Raw genomic sequence first — 27,619 nt, 5'->3', positions numbered from 1 at the left:
CCCCATCACGGGGATTCGAACCGCCGACCTTATGATCGGCAAGTCCTAGGCTATGTGGTTCAATCCACAGCGCCACCCACATCCCATGTCAGCTCATTAAAAAACCCCAAACAACCCCCCTGCCATAGCCACTAGTTCCACCACCTTCAGAAAGGAGAGGGCCTTCCCTGTGGCAGCTCCCAGGTTGTGGAATTCAGAGGTGCATCTGATACTTTCATTATATAGTTTCCATGGTATGCTGAAGGTGCACCTCTTTTCCATGGCCTTCCACAACTGATATATTTATTTTCAGGACCCACCCTATCCCTGTGACATTAGTTTGCTTTAAACTTCCTTTAATATTCCATTTTAAATTGCTGTAAACTGCGCTGGCACCTTATGGAGAAGAGTGGATAAGAAATCAAATAAATCATCAACATAACCCATCAAAAGCCTGGGAAAAGAAGTATGTTTTAACCTGCTGTCAAAAAACGTCAGCAAAGGTGCCAGGCAGCCTCACAATGTGGAACTGAGACTGAAAAGGCCTTAGACTTGGATCAGTGTTTCCCAAACTTCTTGTTGGACTACAGTTCCCATCATCCCTGACCACTGGTCCTGCTAGTAAGGGATGATGGGAGTTGTAGTTCAGTTTGGGAAACCCTGACTTAAATGGGCCACTCCCCAGCCCTTCCACTCATTGCTCTTATAAATCTCTGATACAAGTTGGTTTTCAAATGCTTTTAGCTGTCACTGCATCGTGCGAGGAACCAGTTGGCTTGTAGGAAAGCTGTTGAATATTTCTCTGTTAAGAGCCCAGTAAAGGTAAAGGGACCCCTGACCACTAGGTCCAGTCATGGCCGACTCTGGGGTTGTGGCGCTCATCTTTATTGGCCGAGGGAGCCGGCGTACATCTTCTGGGTCATGTGGCCAGCATGACTAAGCCGCTTCTGGTGAACCAGAGCAGCGCACGGAAACGCCGTTAACCTTCCCGCCGGAGCGGTACCTATTTATCTACTTGCACTTTAACGTGCTTTCAAACTGCTAGGTTGGCAGGAGCAGGGACTGAGCAACAGGAGCTCACCCAGTTGCGGCTCTGTGGTTTAACCCACAGCGCCACCCGAGTCCCACAAGAGCCCAGAGCTTAAAAAAACCAACAACAACTGAAACTCCCAGGATTCCATGGGGGAAAGCCACGGCAGCCTGTGTCCACAATGTTCGCCATCTCCTTCACCTGGCATCCTCTTCCCCCAGGGTCTGGACTGGACAGAGCTAGCGGCGCGCACAGTGAAGCCCCCCTTCAAACCCCTCATCCGCAGTGAGCTAGACGTGCGAAACTTTGCCGAAGAATTCACCAGCTTGGAGCCCATCTACTCCCCCGCTGGGACTCCTCCCAGCCTCGAACGTTTCTTCCAGGTGAGTGCCAGAAGGGGGATCTCAACCTGTAGTGTGGCTTGCAGTTGTCACCATGCTGGGTATAAATTCCTGACGCCTGTTTCCAAAAGGTGCAGGTGAGAGAAGATGACAGAATTGCAGACTGGGGGGGGTCCCTGTGAGGGAAATCATAGGGCATATAACATGCTTTTGGGGGGAATGGGAGGGGGGAAGACGACTGAGGGGAGATATACTCTGGAGCCAGTGTGGTGTAGTGGTTAAGAGTGGTGGATTTGTAATCTGGTGAACCGCGTTCGCGTCTGCGCTCCTCCACATGCATCTGCTGGGTGACCTTGGGCTTGTCACACTTCTCTGAAGTCTCTCAACCCCACTCACCTCACAGAGTGTTTGTTGTGGGAGAGGAAGGGAGAGGAGAATGTTAGCTGCTTTGAGACTCCTTCAGGTAGTGATAAAGCGGGATATCAAATCCAAATCCAGACTCTGAAAAGTGAAGATAGGAATGTGTCAGATTATATGCACTAATACAGTGGTGCCTCGGGTTAAGTACTTAATTCGTTCTGGAGGTCCGTTCTTAACCTGAAACTGTTCTTAACCTGAAACACCACTTTAGCTAATGGGGCCTCCTGCTGCCACCGCACAATTTCTGTTCTCATCCTGAAGCAAAGTTCTTAACCCGAGGTACTATTTCTGGGTTAGCGGAGTCTGTAACCTGAAGCGTCTGTAACCTGAAGCATATGTAACCCGAGGTACCACCGTATATTGGATTCTTTCTGCCTAACCTCCCTGGCTTTAAAGCAGGGCTGGGGAACCTGTGGCCCCTCCAGATGTTAGATTATAGCTCAGATCATCCCTTACATTGGCTGGAGCATCTACTTCACAAGGTGATGGCAACCTGTCCTCCCCCACCTCCTCTCTCCCTCCGGGTAGACGTGAAGCTGGTGCAGTCCTAGGATGGCTACAAGCGTCAGATGATTGCTATAGCTCAGCATCACTGGCCATTCAAGGTGCTGTTCAGGATAGCAACTCCGTTCCAAGTTTGCAGGCCAGGGCAAACTTTGTACTGGGAACATAAGAGTCCATTGGTCCATCTAACTCAGTACTGTCTACTCTGGCTGGCAGCAGCTCTCCAGGATTTCAGATGGGGTCATTCTCAGCCCTCCTTGGAAATGCTGAGGATTGAACCTGCCACCTACTGCTTGCAAAAGCAGAAGCTCTGCCATTGAGCTCTGACCATTCTCTCAGGAAGATACAAGACATCGTATTTTTGAATTAAAGGATTATATTAAGTAGGAACCTTTCTGGGGTTTTGGACAGGCCTTCCAGACTTGTGGTTCCTTCCCCCGCCACTTTACAAAGACAAATAAATTAGAATCCTTTTTTTAAAAAAACAACAGGGTTTTTTTATGGCAAAAGCGTCATTTCTTCCTGTGAGAGAAAGGGGGGTGTCTGTTCTAAGGCAAGTCCTGCAGTGATATAGGCATGCAAAATCTGGCAACGAAAGCATGCTCATTTGCTTTTAGAATTCCTCCCCCCTTACCCAAATATATGCAGGTATAATTGATCAATTGCCCAGCTAACAACTGATTCCAGTGTTACCAAAGCCCTACATTAAAATCATTTTTTAAAATGTTTATGTTGTTTGAGGCATGCTGCAGATGAGAATTGTTCCCCAGCTCAAATGCAGCTCTTTTTCCTAGTCTGATAATTTTCAGGAAGTATCTTGCACACACTTCCTCATTATGTGAAGCACATCGTTAGAATGAAAGTGCTTTTCTGTTTCCCCCCTCCTTGTTGGGTTGGTTTTTTTTTTTTTAAAAAAAAAACAACCCTCCAGGTTTCTCCCGGCTGCTCGCTTTTTCGGCTGCAGTCTTGAGCTTCCTCATTTTCCTTCTCTAATTTGCAGTTGCCTAGAACCAAATGTGCAAATATTCTGCGGGAACATAGGAGGCTGCCATCTGCTGAGTCAAACCATTGGTCTATGTAGCTCATAGCTAACTCTAAATCTGCTGCATACACATGTCACATTAAGCCAAACCGTGGTTTAGCACAAACCCAAGGAGGAGATGGCAGCTGTTTTACTCCTCTATCAGCTTTTTAGGTCAGTGCTAAGCCAAATATTACCGTATTTTTCCGTGTATAAGACTAGGTTTTCCCCCCTAAAAATAATGTGAAAAATTAGGGGGGGCGTCTTATACACAGATATATCTTCCCCATTTTCTTAAATCTGAGTCCCCACAAATAGGAGGCGTCTTATACATGGGGGCATCTTATAGCATGTCCTCTGAACGCAGGATCGTGGTTATCTTCTCCTTAACCACAGTCTGTAGCCATGGCATGTCCTATGGCTGCAGGTCACGGTTTAAGAGAGACCTTAACCTTAGTCCTGGGATCAGACAAGATGCTGTGCTGTGCTCTGACTTACAATGACATGCAAAGAGACTTGAACTTTGGACCTCCTGCATGCAGAGCAGGTGGCCGGACACGGAACCGCAGGCTGAAAGCCCTTCCAGACTAGGGCTTGGGGAGATATACGATGCAAGTTGCATGGAAAGGCAAAGTAGTCAAATGTGCTCTTTTCCAAAACAATACGCGAACCATAACACGGCCATCCTTTAATGTTTGCACATCTCTGAATTCCATAGTGCAGTTCCCCAGCCCAAGGAATGTGCATAAAGATGCATGTACTAGGTATGGTAAAGCACTCTAGAGCAGTGTTTCCCAACCTTGGGCCTCAGCTGTTTTTGGACTACAATTCCCATCATCCCTTGCCACTGGTCTTGCTAGTCAGGGATGATGGGAGTTGTAGTTCAAAAACAGCTGGAGGCCCAAGGTTGGGAAACACTGCTCTAGAGGACCCTGCTGACTCCCAACCTCTGCACGGATTTGTTTTTAAAGGGATACTCCTTCATTGCTCCTTCCATCCTCTTCAACCGCAACGCTGTGACAGCTGACGTGCTCGGAGCGGCACTGGACGGGGAGCGCCCAGGAAGTGCTGCTGTGGCCCGCAGTGCAATGATGAAGGTAACGTCTGCCCTTGGGAGGGAGATGTAGGGAGCCACAGAAGGTTGGGGAAAACTGCTGAGGCCGTGGTGGTGAAAGCATTCGAGCTTAGGGCAAGGCTGAAGAAGCTTTTTTGACCTAGCAGGCCAGATCTTTATCTCCCCCCCCCCCGCAGCCCAACTTTGACAGGTGGGGGACCCACCATCAGGTGATTGGCAGGTGGGTGGAGTCAGACGCAGGTCAGCAAGAAGGGAAGGAAATTTCTGATGCCTGTGACATTAACACTTTATTCAAAGAAATGAAATACAACTCAGCCTTGTGGTCTCAGCAGCCCTTCCTAGTAAGTCTTGCCCCTATGTAGCAGTTGCTAGGACTGAAGGTCCACGCCTCCTACTACCCTTAAGGCTCTTTCTCTCTTGAATATTCCCCAAGCAGTCTCAAACTTCCTCTGCACACCTGCTCTTTGTCTGGGGGGAGAGGAGCTTCTTGCAACAGGGGGGAGGGAGAGACTTCCTGGATTCTTCTGCAGTCTCTTGAGTCCCCACCTCTGCTTCTGCTTTGGAGTCTGAACTGCTCCCTGTCGCAGGTTCTTCCTGCTCACTAACCCCTGTTGCCCCTCCAGCTTCCTCCTCTCACCAATCTTCTCCCTCTGACCCCTCCTCTCTGTCCCTCCACCAATCCCCCGGCTCTGAGCCTTCCTCCTCTGGGTTTTCCTTTGAGAGTTCCCCAGCTGGTACCTCCCACCACTCCTCTTCGTCCTGCCAGTCCCTGACATCCGGTTCTGCCCATCGGTCAAAGTTGGCCCACAGGGATAGAATAATGACCAAGCAGGATTGAACTCCCCACTCATCAGCTGATATGTAGGGAGTTCAGCTCTGTTGTTGTTGTTGTCATTTCATTTCTATACCATTTTATATTTTAAAGAAAAAATCTCAAAGAAAACAATCCAGAATAAAGCTAATTCAAGCTTCAAGGAAAATATTTCAGATCAGTGTCATTTTGCTTTCCCCATATTTATTTACCTACTTCATCCATACCGCTGCCTCATAGCAGAAGTACTCTAGGAAGCCAGTGTGGCGTAATGGTTAGAGTGTTGGACTAGGACCTGGGAGATCAGGGTTCAAATCCCCACTCGGTCACAAAGCTCACTGAGTGACCTTGGAGTCAGTCACAGCCTCTGAACCTACCTCACAGGGTCATTGCAGGGATTAACATGTTTCCCAGCCGTTTCTCTACCTGCCCCACCTCAGGCACAGGTGAATGTAGTTTGGAGGAAATGGCCTCACAGGCCACATGAGCAGGCCTGGCGGGCCAAATTTGGCCCACGAGCTAGTGCCTTAGGGAGAACCGGGCAGTTGCCGAGGGAAGCATTCTCTGATCCTTCTCACAATATGCCCTGATTGGCAGAAAACAACAGTACCAAAGTTGCTTGAGTTTGGTGCCACCCAGGGCTTCTCCAGACAACCACTTCAAAGCATGCCCTCACAACATTTTCACATTTGGGGGTGGATAGTTCATATCAGTCCCAAATCTAGGGCAAAAGCTCCCTAGGAGGAGAAGCCAGGTGTGCAGGAGTGGCTTACCTGCAGCAATAACTTTTGGTGGGCTCCTGGGCAAAAGACCTTCATTGCCTGCTTCAGAGGCTACTACTGCAGCTGTATAATGACCTGTGTTCAGCCGGGAGGCCCATGGTGAAGCAGGAAGGGCACTGGGCTGTGTCAGCAGAGGGCTGTCCCAAGAGAAACACACTTCTTCCCCCCACCCCTCTGGCTGAGCTGCCCCATGGACTCGGTGCCAAGGCCTGATTGTCCCACATTCTGGAACCAGCCATCCGTGGGCCTGGGCATTCATCCTGCAGCTGTATCCCCAGGAAGGCAATGCTGGAAGGCTTCCATCCACTTTCAGAGATGCTTTAAAAAATAAAAATAAAAATGGTGGCCTAAAAGGCTTTACTGTTTATTATCCAGGCTTTGTCAAAGCTACCTGGCTGCTGCTTAGCATCACCAATATCATCGTATCATTATTATTTTGCATTTAAAAGTCCCAACAGTCTTTCATTTTCAGGTTTATTGTGTATTCGTAACAGATTCTTATTATTGTTCTTGCTATTTAATCTCAAGCATGTAGGCAGATTAAATTTATGAAATTCACACTCAGTTGATTGACATGAGTAATTTTGGTTCATTAATTTCAGTGGGTCAGCTCTGAGTAGAACTTAGTTGGAGACAATCCTATTTCTCCCCCATTGGCTTGGGGGAACTTGCAACAGTGGGGTGAGACTGTCAGTCACCTGATAGTGCTATGGTGTCAGATGATTGACAAGTGGGTAGTCCTGCCCATCTGCCAGTGTTGGCTGATAGGGATGTAAAGAGGTAATGCTCCACCCCACTGGACCAAAAATGTTCCTCACCCCCAGAGTGTGTATGTGCTTGGGAGAAGATCTTTCTTTGTGGGTTCTGCTCTAAAGCTCCTCCTCCTCTGTCCAGGATTCTTCATTCTTCCAAAAGTATGAGATGGACTTGAAAGAGACGCCGCTGGGTGAGGGCAGCTTCTCCTTGTGCCGCCGCTGCCGGCAGCGCCAGAACGGGGCAGAATTTGCTGTCAAGATAATCAGCAAAAGGTACTTGGTCCTCTTCACTGCCATGCACACTCCTTCCCCCTCCCGAAGGAATTCTTCTGCCCAGAAATGCACAGGGCATTTTGACATTGAACAATGTCAAAATGGACATTTTCTTTTTCAATAAGAACATCAGAATGGCGCTGCTGCAACACCAGGAGGGCCAAAGGTTCCCCCACACCTGCTTCACGCCATACATAATCAGTTCAAGGGAATTCACTGCCACAAGTTTTGGGGCTGTGACTCTGAGAACTTAAGGTGGCTCTAAAAGTGTGTTGGTCACATCCATGGCAGAGGAGGAAGAAGAGAGTTCCATCACTGACTAAGGCTGAATAGAACCTCCAGGTTCAGAAGCAGTCTACCTCTGAATCTCACTTGCCAGAAGCAGGAAAAGGGTGCTCTGATGCTCATGTCCTGCTTGTTAGGCTTCCAAGAAGGACGCATGATGCCAGACTCCATGGGCCTTTTGTTCTGATCCAGCAGAGCCTTAATTACTTTCTGAGTGTTAGTGGCTTCTAGCCCTGATGGCTTGTGTTTCACACCCACTGTCGGAAGCAGTAATGCTTCTGAATGCCATTTAGTATTCTTTTTCTCTCTTTTCTTTTTCTCCTTCCTTCCTTCCTTCCTTCCTCCCTCCCTCCCTCCCTCCCTCCCTCCCTCCCTCCCTCCTTCCTTCCTTCCTTCCTTTCTTTCTTTCTTTCTTTCTTTCTTTCTTTCTTTCTTTTTCTTTCCTCTTCCTTTGTTTTTGTTTTTGTTTGGGTTAGTTTTTTAAAATCCTTTTGTATTATAAAAAGTTACTTTGTAGTTGATCTTAATTTGTGTATGTCTTTTTTAAAGCTTTAGCAAAATCTATTTTTAAAAAAGTAGCTGGAAACTACAGGAGGGTAGAGTTTCTGTAGTGCTGATGTCCAGCTTGCAGGCGTCCCACAGCCATCTGGTTGGCCAATGTGAGATCAGGATGTTGGACTAGATAGGCCCTTGGCCTGGTCCAGCAGACAGGCACTTCTTATGTTCCTAATGGATTGGAGGTTTGATTTATAGGTCCTGGCCATTGGCTCCTTCTTCACCTCTCTCTCTGCCAGACAGTAAAAATTAAGTAGCAGTGTATTTCCATATGTCTGACAGCTGCTGTGTATGATGTTGAAATAAAAAAGCTATCCCATTTTGTACCTCACCCCAACCCCTATTCCAGGATGGAAGTGAACACACAGCGCGAAGTGGCTGCCTTGCAGATATGCGAAGCCCACCCAAACATCGTCAAGTTGCACGACGTCCATACTGACCAGGTAATGGTCCTGTGAATTTTCCACGCCAGGCTCTCTTTGCCCTCCCTGTAGAGAGGGTTAAAGAGACTGCTCTACTGGCTGGGCAAGGAAGGGAAAGAAGGCCAGACTCCTAGAACTTCAACCCGTGCTGGCCAATCCAGACACTGCAAGCTGCCTGCCAATCACAGAGCCAGATGCGACACACACCCCTATTCCCAGGGAGTTCTCTGGGCTTCCTGTGTCCTGGAACTTCCTGGATTGAGCTGCTCTCTTCTCTTTCTTGGCACATTCCTTCCCTACAGTACCACACGTACCTGGTGATGGAGTTGCTGCGGGGCGGGGAGCTCCTTGACCGCATCAAGAAGAAGCAGCACTTTAGCGAGTCGGAAGCCAGCCAGATCATGCGCAGCCTGGTCTCCGCCATCAGCTTCATGCACGACACCGGGGTAGTGCACCGCGACCTCAAGCCTGAGGTAACGGGGGAGAGCAGGGTGGGGAGCTGGTGGGGAGGGAGGGAGGGAGGGGTGACAGGAGGCCCACAGCCTCCATGATAGAGAACAGGCAACAAGAGCTTGCCGATGCCTCCTGGAAAATGACAGCACAACAGCAAAGCAAACTTTCTCTAACACAAACACACACACACACACACACACAAAACACACACACACACAAACACACTTTCCTCCTAAGTTCTCTGGGACTCAGCGGCAAGCAAGGCTTGGTGAAGACCACAAGAAGTTTTTATTGATTTAGCAACATTTATAGACCAAATAAATACATAAATCTCTCAGCGGTTTACATAAAATAGTATAAGATATTTACACTGACTTTAAAAACAACTGGATATACAATAATAGCATTATCAAAATATAAATAAAGGGTTGGATCCACCTGACTCCTACTCAGAACAGACTCCTTGCCATCAGCAGGTCTACTCGTGAGAGGAGTAAGCTGGATACAACTCCTAATTCGTAGAGTTTAAGTAGATTGAGCCATCCAAACCAAAGCATTTTCATCAGGTGTTGAAAACAGTACAAATTGGCAGAGCATTCTAGAACATAGCTGCTGCCATGTTAAAAGGTTTCTTGCTAGCGCACAGCAAACATGAAAGTGTCCTTTTTTCCCTGGAGGTGGGGAAGGGATGTCCACACCATTTTGTGGTGCTGGCTCTTTTCCTGCTCTTTTAGATGTGACATCTATTTTTGTGTTGTGCTGCGCCCCCACTGCAGCCATTTTGTGACTGGTGCCCACGGAACTCCCTTGATATTCCAGGTGTGGCCACTGGCCCTAAAGGGCTCTGGGTACAGCTGGCACATGCCTGGCCGCTGGCTGGTCACAAATGAGAGCTCAGCGGCTATCAGAGAACTCACAAGAGCTGGCACATGGGACCTATGGTTTGCTGCAGGGATGGGGAGGGTGCTCTTCTGAGAAGATCTCTGTCTAGGCACGGCTGTTGATTGCTACCCTTAAAAAAAAAGAGAGATGACTCAGGCTGACTGTTATTTTTGGTGCGACCCCTCTTAGAATATCCTGTACGCGGACGAGTCAGAAGGAGCGCCCGTGAAGGTGATTGACTTCGGCTTTGCCCGCCTGCGCCCCCAGAACTCACAGCCCATGCAGACGCCCTGCTTCACCCTGCAGTATGCCGCACCTGAACTCTTGCAGGATGGGGGCTATGATGAGTCCTGCGACCTCTGGAGCTTGGGGGTTATCTTGGTAGGTGGAGATGCGGTGCAAATGAAGAGAGGTCAGTGGGACTGGCCTGAGGGCTGTGGTTACCCGGGGGGGGGGGCGCCATCCAGGCCACAACACAAGCTCCTCCATTCCTTTCTCTTCTCCTGGTTTCTCCCTTTTCACAAGCAGCGTTGCTGCCTCTTTACATATTTAATAAAGCATCTATATTTTGCCTTAAATCATCCTAGGTTGCAGGGTAGGGCACAACTTAAAATGAGTGTGCAGAAACTTCTTTTGCGGATTTCACTGCCCCCTGCCACACAACGATCCTGTCTCCTTCTCTCCTTCCCCACGCCCTCATTCCACCCCACCCCGAACCCTGCATCCCATTCCTGATTAGCAGTGCCAGGACCTCCCTCCAAGTCCAGCACCACCTTCACCCTTTCTAGTACTTCTTGACCACTTTCTGGTGCTTCCTTCAGCAAAGCATGAGAGCTAGTAACTTGCTTCATTGTACTCTTAACAAACTCAGATTCCTTTTCTTTCTGTTACTTGTAGTTACTGATTTTCTGTATTATATTGATCCCTCCCTATCCCTATCCCTAAGTCTCTGGACAGGTGACAATTAGTTTTCAATTAAAAAACAAGAGAGAGAGAGAGAGTGAGTGAGAGAGAGAGAGAGAGAGAGTGAGAGAGAGAGAGAGAGAGCGCGCGCAGGGTGTGTAGGGACTTGGTCAAGAAAGACCAATTTGAGAAATTTGGCTTCCCTTTATCAGCTCTGTAAATAGAAAACTCTTATTGTGCCTCGCGACTTCACATGTATCCTTGAGGAGAGGATTTATACATAATAGCCCTCACAAAGAGATGGATGTCTTGCAGCCCAATAGCCAGTGCCATTTTTCTAGAAAAAGAGGTGCCAGAAATCACCCTGAGCGTTTAACTTGTTCTCTTATAATGGCAATGGGGCCCACCTGAGACATGCCAGAACTGAGTTTCGGTGAGTTCGAGCTGAAGAAAGCCCCGCCAATAGCTAACCTGGTGCTTATTTAAGTTCAGGTATACACATCAAAGTGCAAGTAGATAAATAGGTACCGCTCTGACGGGAAGATAAACGGTGTTTCCCTGTGCTGCTCTGGTTCGCCAGAAGCGGCTGAGTCATGCTGGCCACATGACCCGGAAAAACTGGCTACAAACGTCGGCTCCCTCAGCGAGATGAGCGCCGCAACCCCAGAGTCGTTTGCAACTGGACTAAACTGTCAGGGGTCCTTTACCTTTTTTTAATGTAGCTTTAACAAGTTATGTTTTCTGGTAATTGAGTTTACTCCTCACTGTGTTTCTGTTTGTAGTTGTATTGCTTTTAATTGTACTTATTTTGAAAACCATTCTGTTCTCTCCTCCCGCCCTCTCTCTTCCAGTACACCATGCTCTCTGGGCAGGTCCCCTTCCACAGCAGTCAGGAAGGGAGCGCAGCGAACCATGCAGCCGAGATCATGCACAAGATCAAGGAGGGGCAATTCTCCCTGGAGGGCGAGGCCTGGAAGAACGTTTCTGAAGAGGCAAAGGAGCTGGTTAGAGGTGATGGGGGAATACACTTAGGCACCAGTTGGGGAAACGTACATGGCGTGTTCCTTTCTGAGAATGGGAAGGTTGAGGGGACTCAGTTGGTGCTAGGGAAATGAGGTAAAAACATTTTGCACTTGAGATTCTGAAGGTTTTGGAAAAACCCAGCTTAGGACTGAAAGAAGCTCCTTTGTATCCATAAAAACAACCCTCAAATAAAATGTTGAATCAGGGTTATCTGTGGATTTGGGGATTTCAGAAGGTGTGTAAGCATTGCTAATGCGTCTTCCCTCTTCCTCTCTTCTTCTCAGGCCTCCTCACAGTGGATCCTGTCAAGCGGCTGAAGATGTCGAGCTTGCGCTACAGCGAGTGGCTCCAAGATGGAAGCGCCCTCTCTTCCACACCCCTCATGACTCCGGACATTCTGGAGAGCTCAGGGCCTGCCGTGCGAACTGGCGTCAACGTTGCCTTTATGGTAAGAAGCTGGACAACCCGAGCAGGAAGTTTATTTGGGGGAACCGAATGAGACAAAATGTAATGGCTGGGGAGCACCAGGGTTCAGAGGATCCTGCCGGGGGTGGGGGGCACTCCTGTGCTGGTGCGGCCTGCAAGGTTCATAGGTTACACTCACCCTATGAACGTTAAGGCGTGGCACAGCTCCTCTGGAGCAACGGCCATCTTGTTTCCTGAACACTGCTTTCCGTGTTATGTTGGGCCTGAATGTTGAGAGGAATACCATATTTTTGCTCCATAAGGCGCACCTGACCATAAGGGGGGGGGGTATTCAAGAAAAAAAATATTATTTAAAGGGAGTGCTGAGCAGAGCCTGTATGCATCCCAGGCTCTGCTCAGCGCTCCATTTCATGAGCCGCGTGGAGCGTGTGTGTGGCTCTTGGGGGCTTTTCCCCGAGGAGGGAGAAGGGCAGCCACACTCTGTCCCATCCCCCACCTGCCGCAAAAGCCCGGGTTTCCCCCACCGCCAGCCCCCAAAAGCAGGTCGGGGAGCAGCGGAAAGACTTCACACAGCCTTCCCGCTGCTCCCCGAGCTTGTGGGGCTGGCGGGGGAAGCCCGGTTTCCCCAGCCCCAGGGACCACACATTCGCTCCATAAGATACACAGACATTTCCCTTTAGATTTTAAGAGGGAAAAAGTGCTTCCTATGGAGCGAGAAATATGGTAAATGGCAGTCGGATGGCAGCTTTACCATCCAGTGAGGGTGGTTACCTTCTCCCTTGAATAGTATGCAGAGTGGAAGGAGGAAAGTGGGAAAACGGCACTCTTCCCCACTTCCTCTTTCAGCTGTGTGCTTTCAAAGACACAGTTTTAATTCTACTGGATCTGATCCCAGATCACTTGGGAAAGCACTTTCTTTCCAGCTCTCTGGAGGAGGGTTGTTGGCTGATCTGGGGGAGTGGGAAGAGATTGACCAGATGGGTTGGCACTTCTTCAAAAACCCAAATCTTGCCCACAAGCCTAAAAAAGGTGGCTAGGGTTTTGAGACAAAAGGACAAACCTTCAATCTTCAACTCTTTCTCCTCTCCCAGGCCTTTAACAAGGGCAAGCGCGAAGGCTTTTTCCTGAAGAGCGTGGAGCACGCCCCCCTTGCCAAGCGACGCAAACTGAAGATGTCGAGCACTGGCGCCGAAGCCCGTCGCAGCAGCAGCAGCAGCTCCTCCTCTTCCTCGTCCTCCTCCTCCGCGACTTCTTCTCGCCCCCACAAAGCCAAGGTTCCCAGAGTTTGCCACGACCCTCCCTCATAGCACCCTGGGGAGAGGAGGTGCATCGCTTGGTCAGGAGGGAAGTGGGTATTTATTGTCTATGTTGCTGTTGAGGGAGGAAGCCCCCTCCCTCCACTCCACCCCACCCCCGATTCCACCCCCACCTTCATTCATGATGGGGTCTGTTTTGTTGTTCAAAGTGGCCCACGTCTTTCGGAGGAAAACTCTCTCTGCAGGGAAAGATTTGCAGCCCCCACCCCCTGCCCAGAGGACGACTCCTTGTGATTCTTGCAGGGCGCTCAGTTGCTGTAGGGAGAACAAGGAGACCATGGGGCAGCCCCGTAAGAAGGCACCGCACCTTTTTAAATACCAAATCCGTGTTCCCTTTCTGATGGTTCAGAGCCTGCCACCCCATTGCAAAGGCAGGGCCAGAAGAGGTTGGGTTGTAGGTGCAGAGTTATTTTACACTGATCAAGCGGAGGCCATGTGGAGGTGATGCCTCTCCACCCCAGCCCTCCCCCTGAAAGCACAAGAGGGGCTGGTCCCTTTTCCTGAGGGACTGGATTCAGGTGATTTAAGGTCAGGGGTTACAATTGAAGAGGAACCCAGCCAAAAACAGCTGAGCTATTTTCATTAAGACGTGAATTTGCCTCCCTTGAGTCCAAAACCATGTATTGCGGGAGGGTGTGTGTAGTGTAGACATTTTCTCCTGGGAAAGGCTGCTAAAAAACAGCAAAACAACAACAACAAAACAGGCAGGTTTTTATCCTGGCAGACAGCCGAGTGCCAAGGAAATTTTTTGGCACCTCCTGCTATTGTTAAAACGACAGAGGGTAGTCTCTAACATTAGTAATGCACAGAGCAGACCCACTGAAATGAATGGGCATGCTAACTTGGGATCATTTGTTTCAATGGGTCTACTTGGGGATACAACCCAGAGGAGCAGGGCCAGGCAGGGAACAAGGGCTGTGTATCGCAGGGACGGGGCAGGGCGGGGGGGGGGAGGGGAAGGGGCAGAATCACTCACCACTTTATTTAATATAGGATGCACCGTGGATGCAAATGGGTTAACAAGCCAAATAGGAACCTCTGCGGAAAAGCGGGGTAGCGGGTGGGAGGAGATGTCTGCTGAGGGATTCCCCCAAATTTCTGATAATGTGGGGCAAAAAGGGTCTTTGGTTTTTGCCTTACAATGATAGCAGAATCTACTGTGCTGGGAGATTTTGTATATTAAAGCTCAGGCACTTCAGGAAACAAAAATGGGATGAGAGGGTGGGAATGTTGAGGAGGAGAGAGAGTGTGAGTATATTTTTAGAAAGAGAGAAATATCTGTATGTTTTTTATAAAATAAAATGCTGCAGGCAGGCTTGAGGGGTGGAGTTTGTGTGATAACACACTTGAATTTAGCAGTGGGAAGGGAGAAAATCATTCTCTCAGCTTCGGAAATCTGTCCCATCTCCTTGTTCACTTAAGAGGTAGAACAAGATAAAATGTTGAAAGATGGGGAAGGAACTTTGTTAAATCACATTGTTAAATCCAATTCTGTTAACACCTTGTAACTGCACTTGGAATCAGATTTTAGTTAGAACCAGTTATTTCCCACTTTTTAAGACAGACAAAATGGAAGTGTTGACTTTTGCTCACTTCTAATTTGAGAGCAGGATCCTGATTGCATTAGCTTGGATAGGATCATTAAAATAAACAGAAATCTAGAATTTCGCTCATCACAACTTGGAAGTTTGCACAGAGATTCCATTTCCAAAATTCAGATTTATTTTTTTACTACTAAGACCCAGCCCATCTGTGACTGTATAAATGAATGTGAAAGTCATGTTGCAACATTTGAAGTTTTTAAGCAGAGGTTGGATGTCCATATGTCACTGACGCTTTAGTTGAGATTTCTGCATTGCAGGTGGGTTGGAGATGACCCTGAGCGCCCCTTCCGACTCTACAATTCTATGATTAATTTGTGGGGGTTTTTTGTAACCCCTTTTTGCTTACACTACTGTTGCAGAAAGGGTTATGTTCAAATTTTGTCAAAAGTCCAAGCTTTTAAAAGCAAATAATTGTACGTGTTTATAGAGCACTGAGGGATTCTAATTACCCAGCATCTGTTCATCAGATTAAGGGGGAATGACTGAAACCTGAGGTCAGCCAATGAAGACTAGTAGGAGATTCAGAAGAGATAAAAGGGAGGAATTATTTAAAAGGTGTGTAATTAACTATGGAACTCACAGCCATAGTTGATGGCCGCCAATTTGGATGGCTTTAAAGGGGGACAAGGCTATCAATGGCTATTAGTCCTAGTGCCTATGTACTACCTCCCGGCTCAAAGGCACCATGCTTCTGAATAATGGGAGGGAAAACAGCAGAAGAGGCTGTCCTCATTTCCTGCTTGTGTGTTCCCCATAGGCCTGGCCACTGTGAGAACAGAATGCTGGACCAGATAGAACTTTGGCCTGACCCAGCAGGCTCTCAAAGATTATTGAGACCCAGATCTAAGAAATTCTAGTATATAGCAAGTGTATGAATAGAAAGGCATGTGTATGTGTCTGTCTAGAATTATTAAATCTGGAATGAAAATGTTATTGTAGTAAAATAATAAGATGCCAGAATGCCCTGAAATAATACAGGAAAAGGGAGAATTAGGTTTAGACAGCAGTCCTTTACACATTTACATAGAAGGAAGTCTCACTGAAACAATAGCACTTGCTTCTGAGTAGACATAGATAGGAGTGCATTGTTAGTCACTTTAACGGGAAGTGCAATTAGAGATGTAAACTACCTGGTAACTTTGAAGCCAGAGAGAGGGAAATAATAGGTTCCTCCCTTGCCAACCCCCAAAAGTAGAAATTTTGGAATCTATTTCATGGATTGACTAGCTGTATCCATTCTACCCAGGATATGCAGTGAGGTCAGCCTCTTAACTAGCTTGAATTCCCTCAGTAATCACCTTACATCCTCAACAGCTGAAGAAAACTGCTCTCACCTCACTATTTATAGCTAATCTAGCTTTGGTGTTAGAATATAAAGTGTTCACCTTAAGGGAAAATATTTAACCAAATGCTTTCTTTTCCGTGTTTCACAAAATATCCACCCACCCACCCCTTTTTAACTGATATAGAGGAGCAAGAAAGTGAAACCGCAGATAATATTCCCAAAAAAACCTCCCCCCCTTCCTGGGCATGACAAAGTGCAATTTCTTTCGGAGATGAATTGGATTTCCTCAGCAGCTCCCAAATGCTTCTTGCTGATTTAAGGAAAATGGACTAGAGGAGAGAAAATATGTTTGTTTTGGTCACAGTATGATGGGGAGAGGGTCCCAAAACAGCTCTTCTGCTTCCATTCCCTTTGGGAGTGAGCGAATGTGAAACACGTATCTGTTCTTCCCAGGAGAACTCATTCTTGCTTCATCACCAGTGTGAATGGGCCAGTGTTTAACAGAGAAACTCTGGGCATATGTCTATGCTACTTATTTGAACCATCTAACTTGTTTTAAGTGGACTCTCAGCTAAGGAACTCTATTTAAATAAACTGCAAAGATCTCAAACAAGGAATTCTCGGCACCTGTACCAAAACTACATTTCCCCTTTTGGGAATAGCACGACAATAACTGCCGTTTAAAAAGTTTAGATTTGTAGCAGAGATGCTTACCGAAAAGAGTCTTGCCAGCTGCTCCCCCTTGTTCATGTTTTTTGCACTTGGCAGCTTTTTTCATTTGGGGAGGGGGGCTCCCCCTCCTTGGGGAACTGGGTATCCATGTATGTTTGTGTTTATATGTATGTGTGTGTGTGCGCGTGTATGTATGTCTTAATTGCCATATCCCCCATACTGTATGCTGAAGAGATGGTGGAGGATTGAGTGGGAATGTATTCTTAAGTCCTTCTCTAAGCAGCACAAAAGGCCAAGAACCAGCCATCAGGGGCATCTCATCCATGCAACCAAACCTTGTGTATTTTTTATTTGAAAATAAAAATCACCTCTGAAGCCAATGTGTTTTGTCTTACTCTTGGCACAGGGAAGCCAATGCCTCCCTCTCCAATTGCAACAGAGGTTGTCACCAAATGCAACAGCAAGGTCCAATTGCCCACTTAGCCAAAACCGAAGCACTTACCAGTCATGAGATAAACCTGGCCAGACTGAACTGGATTTCATAGATATATACTGGACCCAGGACAATTCAAAGGCAAAATGGAAATTGTGCGGTTGATGCATTCCTGCAGTAAATCCAGATGAGCAGACCCAACCTCTGGTTTGATTTACACAGCTTGGTGCAAGAGGCCTGGAACAGGGTATTGTGTCAAGGTTAATATGCAGAACTCAAGATGGTCCCTTGGTTGTGCTTTCATTGGGCCCCAGAAATCCAACTGCAGCCCCCATCGTCTGCCCATAAGGATCCCCCTGTGGCCACACTTGCAGTTCTGGATGCCAGTGTAGAATTTCCTTCTCTTGCCTTGCCCACTTTTTGGACTCTTTCCCATGTTGGACATCTAGTGTGCTGTAGCTTCTGACTTCCACCAATCTGGTGCTGCTCTGAGGTCATCAAAAGCACCCCTAATGCACAAATAAAACCTCCCTACAGGCTAAAATGCCCCATTGGCTGTCTGCCCCATTTTTAAGCCACCCCCACCCAAGAGAACCAGAAACAGCCCCCGTGATGATTCACACAAGGTGGGAAGCTTGTGAGAAAATGCTATTCTCTAGTTTCTGGGAAGACAAGAATGAAAAGAGACCTGTGGAGCTCTTTGCATGGGAAAGGGATCTCTACAGAGATCTGTTTCCAAGCCGGTGAGAGGAACAGATGATGCAGCCTGTTGCCTTGAAGGAGCAAACTGGGCCCACCCTATTGAAACACACAGACTTTATTCAAAAGAAGAAAAAGAAACCGTACACCAACTGGAATGGAACAGAATCATTCCCTGAAGCCACTGGAAGGTAAGGGAAGAAAGGGGTAGGGCACGGCAATTATTAAGAGGTTTAACAGTTACAATATACCCAAGATATGCAGATATTCCCAGGAAGACAATTGCAGATGGCGGAAGGAGGCACTCAGCTGAACAAAACAGTCCATGGATGCAAGGGTTACACACTAACTGGGGTGTGGCCTTTGGAGAGAGAGGGAGCGCAGGCACAAGGCAGCGGTGGAGCCAAGGGGGGAGGGGCGCCTTCACGACAGCAGCCCCTCTCCACCACTGGGCCACCCACAATGCTAGGAGTTGGGCCTGGTGTCGCTTCTCCTGGCCAGGGCTCTCCGTTGGCTTCCTGCCATCCCAGCTGTACCCACCGCTGGCACAAGCATGTAAACCAAGAGGGAGGGGGGAGAGACAGCAGAGAATGGCCACAAACCGCTAAAGCATCAATGGAGGCGTTGAGTGCCAGACAGACAGGAGGAGTTGGAGAAGATTTCTATGGTAAGCAGACAAGTCCTTCCATTCTGCACAGGGAAAGGGAAAGGGGTGGCCGCTGCTTCTCTTATTTGGCAGTCATCATCTGTACAAACTCTACAGGAGCAAAGGAGACAGGAAAGGGAAGTCAGGACAGTCAAGAGGCAGGCACTTTTCCAAACATATCCTCCTACCAATGAATTTTAAAAGATAAAAATAATGGATTTATTTTTTTAAGTGCTTACCTAGGGTTGCCATAGGTCTGGATTTTCCAAGACATATCCAGGCGTATGGCAGTCCATGGCAGTGCAGTGCTCAAAAAACGGCTTTTTGTGATTTTGCCCCAAAAGCTGAACAACTTTGGCATGGAAAGAAAGCAAGTAGTGTCAGGAGACTTCATAGTGCTACTCAGATGTTTGGGAAGACATCAGTCATTTTGGTACCATGGATGAACTTGCAAGGCATCTCTGCCAGGAGATAGAATTTGACAAAGATGACCCAGCTTAGCACAAATATCTGCACCACTGATGTTGGAGTGGTTGCCATCAGTGAGAACTCTGTGTAGATCCACACAGTGGGCGGTAAGTGCCTCTTCTGGTAGCTTGTAAAGGATGTACAAGTATCCCCATGGACTCCTGCAAAATTCCAGCTGCTCAAGTCACCCTTCAGCTGATACATGAGCAGGGTCAACAAAAGTACAGATCTCCCGTTTGAAGATTCCTTTTGGGCTACTGCACTCATCGTGAATCCAACCCTCCTATTCAGAATGAAATACTCAATGAGATAAGAGACCAATCTACCCTTACTCTGGGCCTGGGGGATTTTGCCGGCCTGGTTACCTCATTCCAACAAATGGCCTACTTCTGGTAGCTGCGGAGAGAGTGATGGAGCTCAGGGAGGGGGACTTGCAGCCCCAGCCATTGTGTGTGCTGAACGTGATGAAGAATAGAGGCCTAAACCTCCACAAGGCTTTCCTGCGAGAGCAGCGGAGAGGAGGCCAGCAGCAAATCACAACCAGAAGAGATGTAGCTCCGGGAAGCAGAAAGAAGCTCCACCGGAAGGGGTTTGGAATTTGGAGGAGGTTCTCTGGAGAAGCACAAGCCAAACCCTATTCCATTATCCCCACAAACTGAAGCACATCTCTCGGGCAATTTGATCCCAGGGCAAGGAGGTGTTGCGGGCAAGGATTCTCCCATGTAGTCGGTGCATGCAACAATGGTTTCCTATGGCCCTGGTGGCCCCTCACTTCATACACACATGTATCGGTCTTTGTAGCACAGGCAAACCACACCTGCCCAAGTCCCCATAAGCCCTGTGAGCAGCCCTGCAAAACTGACCATGGGGGAGGGGCACAAAGAAGGCTCTTCTCACTCTTTGTCCCAGGGCCAGAGTCTGCCCTTTCATCATCATCATTATTATCCATTATTATTATTATTATTTCTATTTATATACCGCCCTTTATCCAGAGACCCTGGGGCAGAACATAACATAACATACAGCTTAATAATAAAATAACCATAGTAACAATCCTCCCACATTTAACAGGTCATAGATTATTTAATGGACGATGGCCTGGGTAAAGAGGAATGTTTTCACCTGGCACCTAAAGATATGTAATGATGGCGCCAGGCAAGCCTCTCTGGGGAGAGCATTCCACCGGCGGGAAGCCACCACAGAAAAGGCCTGTTCTTGTGTTGTCACTTTCTGAAGGTCTCGGGGAGGGGGATATAGAAAAGGGCCCCAGATGACAAGTGCAGGGTCCAGGTTGGTTTGCATGGGGAGAGGCAGTCCTTAAGGTATTGAGATCCTGAGCCATGTAAGGCTTTATAGGTTAAAACCATCACTTTAGAAAAAATTGAGGTTCTTGGGGCTTTTTTAAAGATCTACACAAGTTTCTAGCATCCATCTTTCTAAACAAATCTCTGAAAATTATGTGGGCCATAATTCCTGAGCAAGACCCATTGAAACAAAGATGACTTGCCCAAAAGGATGGCGGCTCTGTGGTGCCACCCGTGCCACCGCATCCAACTCCCCTCCTCACCTTCATAATTGACTTGTCCATCCCCATCTATGTCAGCTTCCCGGATCATTTCGTCAACTTCTTCATCCGTCAGCTTTTCGCCTAAGTTGGTCATGACATGACGCAGCTCCGCAGCACTGATGTAGCCGTTGCCATCCTGTGTGTGGAACCAGGAAAGGGAGAGAGGCAGAGGACGTCGACACCCATAATAACCTATTACTCCATCCACAGCTGGCTTGTCCATCCTCCCCATAAAGCAAATGAATGCACTTTGAAAGAAACATCAAGAAGCAGCACAGATGCATGTGACTATTTATGGCTGTGCGGTGGTCCTCCTTGCTGGCCACTGTAAGAACAGGATACTGGAACAGGTGGACCTTTGACCTGATCCAACAGAAAGGCTCTTCCTATGTTCTTAACCCCCACACTTCAGACACTGATCCTTTCCACTGTGGACCATGGAACAAAACAAGCTACACGGCTTCTAACCGTTTTCTCTCTCCTTCCACTTTTATTCCTCTGTAAAGTTGTTTTCTTCCTTAAAGAGACCCTTTTTCCACTCCTCTCTACAAATTTACAGTTGATTCTAAATTATTCTTTAACTATTTGCAGATTTGTTTTGTTTTGACATTTTCTCCAGACAATTTTCTCTAAATTGCAAAGAAGGGAGGGGGAACATGTGTGATAACCTGGGGAACAGATTCCTCATGTCCTAGCCAGTTAGCCAAGTGGCCTGGATTCAGATGGAAGTGGAGTTCTTGCCCCAGGGCTTATTTGGTGCCCAGAATAAAACCCAAAGCGACTCAATGAGACTGAACGTGTGAGGAACGTTACTGCACTCACCAAAAAGCTGCACTTCACAAAGGAGTCTAGGAAGCACTTAATACTCCATCCCCAGTTCACACAGAGCATCAGCCAGGCCTGCTGGCTTCACTGTTCTCCCATGTGAACCAACTGCATCTCTAGTAGGACACCAAACCATCCTCTGTAGTAGAAGAGGGAGGATCATAATGGCCGACACCAAGGGGAAATGCTTTTACCACTACGGGACTTGCCGCCAGTAGTTCCTAGGAAAAGCGTTCAGCAATTTTCAATCTCTGGCTAAAAAGCAGCAGTTTCTATTGTACAACCTTTCCCCAGTCATTGGAATAATTTTGCTTCAAAGAGAAACAAGGCAGCAGAGCTAAAAGGGCAGAGAGACTGGAAAACCTCTGTGAAAGTGTTGATCCCAACCAGGAAGAACAGCAGCTAGCCAGCAAGAAAGCTGGTGTTAGTTTTAGTGTTCTAGGTATAGGACTGATGTGACCAAACGAACTTTTGGCATTCTGGTTCAGCTCAAAAATTCCTACCCTTAGGCTCCTTGAAATCTCTTTCCAAGCCCATCCCGAGGCCTTGGAATTACAGTCTCATCTGCCGGGATACAGCAGAACCTTTGGCTGATGTTGCTGAACTACAACTCCCACCAGCCCCAGCAAGCATTACCAATGATGGGAGTTGTAGTTCAGCAACATCTGGAGGGCCAAAGGATCCCCACACCTGGGATAAACATCTCTCCTGCTGTAGGCCATCCACTGGAGAAAAGGAATGCTGAGCATGTGCAGAATGCCACTACAGTGGTGCCTCGCAAGACGAAATTAATCCGTTCCGCGATTCTCTTCGTCTAGCGGTTTTTTCGTCTTGCGAAGCAAGCCCATTGACAGCTTAGCGGATTAGCGCTATTAATGGTCTAGCGGCTTTTAGCGATCAGCTGAGAGGCGGCTTATCAGCGGAACAGCTGATAAGCGGCTTAGCGGCTTAGGAAAGGGGGGGAAGCGAAAAAACCCCGCGGGAACTTGCAAGATTTTTTCGTCTTGCGAAGCAACCCCATAGAGAAATTCGTTTAGCGAAGCGCCTCCAAAACGGAAAACCCTTTCGTCTAGCGGGTTTTCCGTCTTGCAAGGCGTTCGTCTTGCGGGGCACCACTGTAGTTCCACTAGTGAACAAGTTGTATAGAATCCTCGCAAACGTCTTTTCATCACAAAATTAGCCCCCCTACCTTGTCAAAGACTCGGAAGGCCTCACGAATCTCTTCCTCGCTGTCTGTGTCCTTCATCTTCCGAGCCATCATAGTGAGGAATTCTGGGAAATCGATGGTGCCATTCCCTGGAGAAGGGTCAGCTCTTTAGTGCTGTGCCTAAAAAACTGCTGCTGAGATCACCTGTGTAGCAACATGGAAGTCTTGTCCGCTGGTCTGCCCTCCCGCCTAGCAGGGTCAATACTTTTCAAGGGAACAATGGCTACTGGAAACGCTTTCCTCTTCCCCCTGGACGGGGCAACAATGGCTTTGCCAGACACCAGAGTAGGTGGAGAAACCCAGTTTCAGGTGTGTGTTCAAGTAACTGAGGGGAATAAGGGGAAAGGGCCATGTAAGTGCCAGACAGGCCCTGCTCTCTTTCGGAAGGAGCCACAACATTCCATGATTGAACTTGGATTATCCTCAAGCTGGGAAGGCAGCTAAGGGAGTTCACCCACAAACAACTTGGGCAGGAGCCCAGTTGGGTGGTGGGTGAACAATCAGTCCAGAGGGTGGGCAAACCCCTGCAGCCAAGCCAGGCTGTACTTTCACTAGGATCAGCCTGTGAGTTCAAGAAGGCAACTCCTCACCTTCCTGCCCAGGTTTCAACAGCATCCTCCAAATGTTCACTTCCATCTTCTACTTTGGCCCTGACCAATGAGGATTGGGGCTTATGCATCTTCTAGGATGCAACTACTCTTACCCAAACCTGAGACTTTTCACTAGGGCAAGTTACAAAGACTAAAATAAATGTGTCAATTTCCCACCTGCACCACGTAAATGGACCAAAGAAACAAGACAATTCTAACTGGAGGGCCAACCCTCCAGTTCCAGCCCTGTTCCAGCACTACCCCATTTCCCACTCGTCCCCAGAGTCTTGAGTGCCCAGCTCACCATCAGCATCCACCTCATTGATCATGTCTTGCAATTCCGCCTCGGTGGGGTTCTGCCCCAGGGAGCGCATGACGGTGCCAAGCTCCTTGGTGGTGATGGTGCCATCGCCATCCTTGTCAAAGAGGGAGAAGGCCTCTTTGAACTCTGAAAGAGGCAGGGAAGAGAGATAGCTCAGGGCCAGATATTCACCCCTCCAACCCAAGTCCCAGCCCCCAAACTCAGAAAGGAAACCAGAAAGGAAAAGGGCTAGCTGAATACATTTGTAACCTCCTCCTAAACCCAGTTATCATGGTGGCATGTATGGAGTACCCAGGCTGTGTATGGGGGAAGAACGCTAGTATTCTCCCATGCAGGTTATCCAAGTCTTGCTGGGGGACAGAACCGCCCTAATGCATCAGCCCTTAAAAGATCCTGGGCCCAAACACCCAGTACTGTTTTAATAGCATTTTTTCAGGATGCAGCCACATCAGCATGCACTTCCCCTCCCTCCAAGGTACACTCAGCTGGCTTTAAGGGTTTAAATCAGTAGGTAGCGGTCAAGCAGTATTCAGAGAAGTACTTTTGAGGAAGGACATTACACATGCTCCTGTTTTACACAGGAAAGGAGCAAAGGCTGGGAGATTGTGAGGCAGTGAGTTTAGCTAGGACGTTCAGGGCCAAGCAAGAGTTTGGATAGAGGACCAAGTCCAGCACCAATTGCTGGCTCTCTTGGCATTTATGCCACACAACTGCTACCATCAACCCTTTAGACAATGTTCCTGTCCCCAGGAGCAAGATAATTTCTCACCTGCTATTTGCTCCTCTGTCAGCTGATCAGCCTGCAGGAGAATGGTGAGGGAGAAGAGAGAAAGTTAGTAAGTTTTGCAGGTCTCACCTTCCTGGTCCATGACAGCCGCACCCCATTTATTTATTTATTTTTCTTTCTTTCTTTCTCTCTCTCTCTCTCTCTCTCTCTCTCTCTCACACACACACACACACACACATTGACTTCTGAACTCAATGCAGTTGTTGCCTCCACTCTCTCCCAAAGACTCACATCTGCACTCAACCCAAGTAGAGGGAGTGATATGGACTAAGAACAGAACACACCCACAGGCCTGCCTTACGCTTACTTGGACCATTTGTCCATCAAGCTCAGGACTGTCAACACTGATTGTCAGCAGTTCATCAGGATTTCAGCTTGGGGTCTCTCCTGGCCCTTCCTGGAAATTGAAGCTGGGACCTTCTGCATGCAAAGCAAGTGCTCTTCCCAAGGTACAGTCCATCAACTTCAGCCTTCAGGAAGGGCAACATGAGGCCACCAGCTCCTCTCTGACTCTCTTCTCCACGCACCCTGTACTGCCCGCTTCCAAACTTGGATGGGCTCCTGCCCCCTGTGGGTCCCACCTCACCTACTTCAAGTTCTCCTAACCCTTCCTTAGGTAGCCTTTTCACATGCTCCAAGTTCCTGTGTCAATAACCCACTTTAGATTGTTAGCATTTTTCTATTTATAACCAACATTTATGGTGGTTTACAAAGCAGTATAAGCACAAAAACAAGAGAGAGGGAGATCTCTGCCCTTAGAAGGCTACAATCTACGTTTTCACACTCGGAGGACACAACAGAGCCTGGGAACATGTACCCCTCCCCTCTTCATCAGAAGGTGGGTGACCAACATCACACCAGCCCCTTCTATGTTCTCCTTTTATAATCATAAGGGGAGTTTTTATCCTCTCTCAGGGAAGCTCCTCTTTCCAGTTTCTCCAGTATCTTTCCACTAATTCTTTCATTAATGGAAACCACATGAGGGAGAGGGAGAACGAACACAGATCCTCCCTCCTGTCTGCTCATTCTGCATCTCCCAACCCCATCATCTGTCTTGGGACTCACCCCTGCTCCCTTTATATTCCCATTCTCAATCTGTGCAAGGCCTTAGGTAAGGGCTGTAGCTCAGTGGAAGAGCACCTCCTTTGCATGCAAAAGGTCCCTGGTTGGAGCTCCAGCATCTCCAGGCTGGGCTGGGGAGCACTTCTGCCAGAAAACCCAGAGAGTCACTGAGCAAGATGGACCAATGATCTGGATCTCTACAAAGCACATTATTTTGCATTTTTAAAACTTTGATTTACTATCCACTCCTCACAACCAAGTCCAACGTTCCTATGCATCCTCTCTTTGAAATATACCCTTGTCTATATATTGTCATTATCTCATTTTTAAACTTGAGATGCCTTAAGCACAGTCATTCTCTCAAGCATGCACACTCCTTGAAGGGTGTGTCCTCCACTTCTTACTCTCACCCCCCCTTGCATACCCAAGCCTCTTTTCTCCCCCATCAGGTGTCCACTATCATTTCTGTTTCTCAGCAGTTCAAGCGCCCTCAAAATGAGGTTTTCTAGTCACACAACAGAATCTCCTTTTAAAGGCACCCCCTTTCCTATCCACCTGCTCTCAATTTTGCAAATTATTATATTCTTCCCATTTCAAGACACGCAAACCCCTTTATCATATTATCTTGTCACATCACCCTCCTCCTTCAGTTTTCTTGCCAATGCTCCATCTTTTATCAACTGCCTCTTAGCTGAGCACCCCACTTTTGGGGGAATATGAGGAACCCCCCCCCCAACTATCCCATTATCCACACTTTTATCAAATCCCCCCTTACTTAAGGGATCCTCTTCTCAGCATCCCAACCTTTATAAATCTCTCTCTGCCAGTGCTGCATACTTTTATGAGGCCTTTTGGGACTCTACCACCCCAGCCCATTCCAAGAAGACTTCCACCTTCATTTTTAAGGGGAGGGTGTTCCACAGGTGCAGCTGTTTTTGAGGCGATTCCTTTCGTGGCTTGTCCCGCTTTTGGGGAGAAGTTAAAAGATTCCCCTTAGACTTCATCACCCCCACATCCTTTGCCAAGGGAGGGGGAAAGCTGGCCATGTACAGGTTTTTCTTCCTCTACACCCGTCTCCATCCACTTCCAGCTCCTCAAACCCCCAACATGGGTAAAAATAAAAAATGAGGGGTGGGAGGGGGAGAGACACTTTGAACCCCTCCCACTTCTTCACCTTCATAAGCTTCCACCCTATAATATGCCATCATTGGTGGGATGTCCCAGCCCCTCTCCCTGTGACCCAGTAATATGATAAAAGCCACAAAGGCCCCCATCTTCCGTCCCCATCAGATATCGAAGCACCCCCCATCTTTTATTAACCCAACTCCACGCACATCCTATTTGGGGGAGGGGATGTGAATCCTAAAAAACCTTACTTATCTTGAACTTGACCATCCTAAGACCTCCATGGTGGAAGACCCCTCCCCAACACACAGATCTTCCTTTTGGAGAGGGTCTCCTCCCCATATAGCCCTCCATTGAGAAAAGGGGCCTGACCCCTTCCCTCCTTAAGACGCCACACTGCGGGGGGGGGCAAGTCGAGACCCCCCTCCTCACATGACCTCCCGCTTCGCCCCTCCCCATTTAAGCCCCCCTCCCTCCCTCCCTCCCTCCCTCCCTCGCTCACCATGGTGACGTGGGGGAGGGGAAGCGGCGCTGCGACCTCTCGGCTCCTGGCTGGCGTCCGTCTCCCTCCACCCGGGGCTGAGTCGTCGCCGTTGCCCCGCTCGCGCAAGCGCTCTCGCTCGCCCTCTTCCTCCTCTTCTCCTCCTTCTTCTTCCTCCTCTGCTCTAACGGCAAGCGCCGAACGTTACTTCCCGGGCCCCGCGCGCACGCGCATTCCCCTCCCTCCGGCGAGCCCCCGGCAACCGCGGCCGCAGCAGTAGGAAAGGCGGCCCTTTAAATAACCCCGGGGCCCGCCCCCTCCGCAGTCACGTGCGCCGCCGCCCGACGTCCCATTGGCCTAGCCTCACCTGCATTGCGTCAGGGGAGGCAGCTTAAAGGGAAAGCCGCGAGGAAATAGGGCGTGTTGTGAGCCGGGAAGGAGGAGGGGGCGGGAATGTAAATAAGTGGGTTACGGGGAAGAGGAAGTTGGGGAGGGGAAAGGGATGCTGTCGGCGGTATTTTTTAGAGGGTGATTAAAGGGGAGTTGGAAATGGGGGGGGGGCACACACACACACACACAAGTAAAGGGGA

General features: G+C 48.4%; 2 protein-coding genes and 2 long non-coding RNA genes across 5 annotated transcripts in view; 1 reads left to right on the top strand and 3 right to left on the bottom strand.

Moving 5' to 3' along the window:
• The window catches only part of RPS6KA4 (ribosomal protein S6 kinase A4), a 38,617-nt gene extending 21,425 nt beyond the window's left edge, over window positions 1-17,192 (top strand). For both annotated transcript variants that reach the window (XM_081840953.1, XM_081840954.1), the window contains exons 9-17: window positions 1,231-1,392; window positions 4,267-4,392; window positions 6,858-6,991; window positions 8,181-8,274; window positions 8,556-8,726; window positions 9,778-9,969; window positions 11,343-11,502; window positions 11,799-11,962; window positions 13,032-17,192. In XM_081840953.1, the coding sequence (XP_081697079.1) occupies window positions 1,231-1,392; window positions 4,267-4,392; window positions 6,858-6,991; window positions 8,181-8,274; window positions 8,556-8,726; window positions 9,778-9,969; window positions 11,343-11,502; window positions 11,799-11,962; window positions 13,032-13,247 (1,419 nt within the window). In that variant the 3' untranslated portion in view covers window positions 13,248-17,192. The remainder of the gene's footprint in view (window positions 1-1,230; window positions 1,393-4,266; window positions 4,393-6,857; window positions 6,992-8,180; window positions 8,275-8,555; window positions 8,727-9,777; window positions 9,970-11,342; window positions 11,503-11,798; window positions 11,963-13,031) is intronic.
• Window positions 17,193-18,051: 859 nt separating this feature from the next.
• On the bottom strand, window positions 18,052-27,309 carry LOC309330049 (calmodulin-1). Its single transcript, XM_081841459.1, has 6 exons — window positions 27,051-27,309; window positions 24,344-24,374; window positions 23,557-23,700; window positions 22,645-22,751; window positions 20,631-20,766; window positions 18,052-18,706 (listed from the first exon to the last, which is right to left on the bottom strand). The coding sequence occupies exons 1-6, from the start codon at window positions 27,051-27,053 to the stop codon at window positions 18,678-18,680; spliced, it is 450 nt and encodes a 149-aa protein (XP_081697585.1). The 5' UTR covers window positions 27,054-27,309; the 3' UTR covers window positions 18,052-18,677.
• On the bottom strand, window positions 18,802-20,623 carry LOC309330205. Its single transcript, XR_014151375.1, has 2 exons — window positions 19,688-20,623; window positions 18,802-19,618 (listed from the first exon to the last, which is right to left on the bottom strand). It is a non-coding gene; the product is annotated as an uncharacterized lncRNA (long non-coding RNA).
• LOC309330171 lies at window positions 24,467-27,026 on the bottom strand. The gene is made up of 2 exons (XR_014151339.1): window positions 26,492-27,026; window positions 24,467-26,114 (listed from the first exon to the last, which is right to left on the bottom strand). It is a non-coding gene; the product is annotated as an uncharacterized lncRNA (long non-coding RNA).
• Window positions 27,310-27,619: the final 310 nt, after the last annotated feature.

Source organism: Podarcis erhardii (assembly GCF_964252035.2).
Source record: "Podarcis erhardii genome assembly, chromosome: 15".
NCBI lineage: Eukaryota > Metazoa > Chordata > Lepidosauria > Squamata > Lacertidae > Podarcis > Podarcis erhardii.
Note: the sequence above shows the minus strand (reverse complement) of the source record. Positions and strands in the feature narration are given on the sequence as shown.

What these genes read in the sequence shown, in the direction of transcription:
- LOC309330049 (XM_081841459.1), bottom strand. An exon ending in CAATGAGGTGGATGCTGATG is followed by an intron (nt 22,752 to 23,556) that starts GTGAGCTGGGCA and finishes ACCCTTCTCCAG; the next exon opens with GGAATGGCACCATCGATTTC. An exon ending in CCTTCCGAGTCTTTGACAAG is followed by an intron (nt 20,767 to 22,644) that starts GTAGGGGGGCTA and finishes TTCCACACACAG; the next exon opens with GATGGCAACGGCTACATCAG.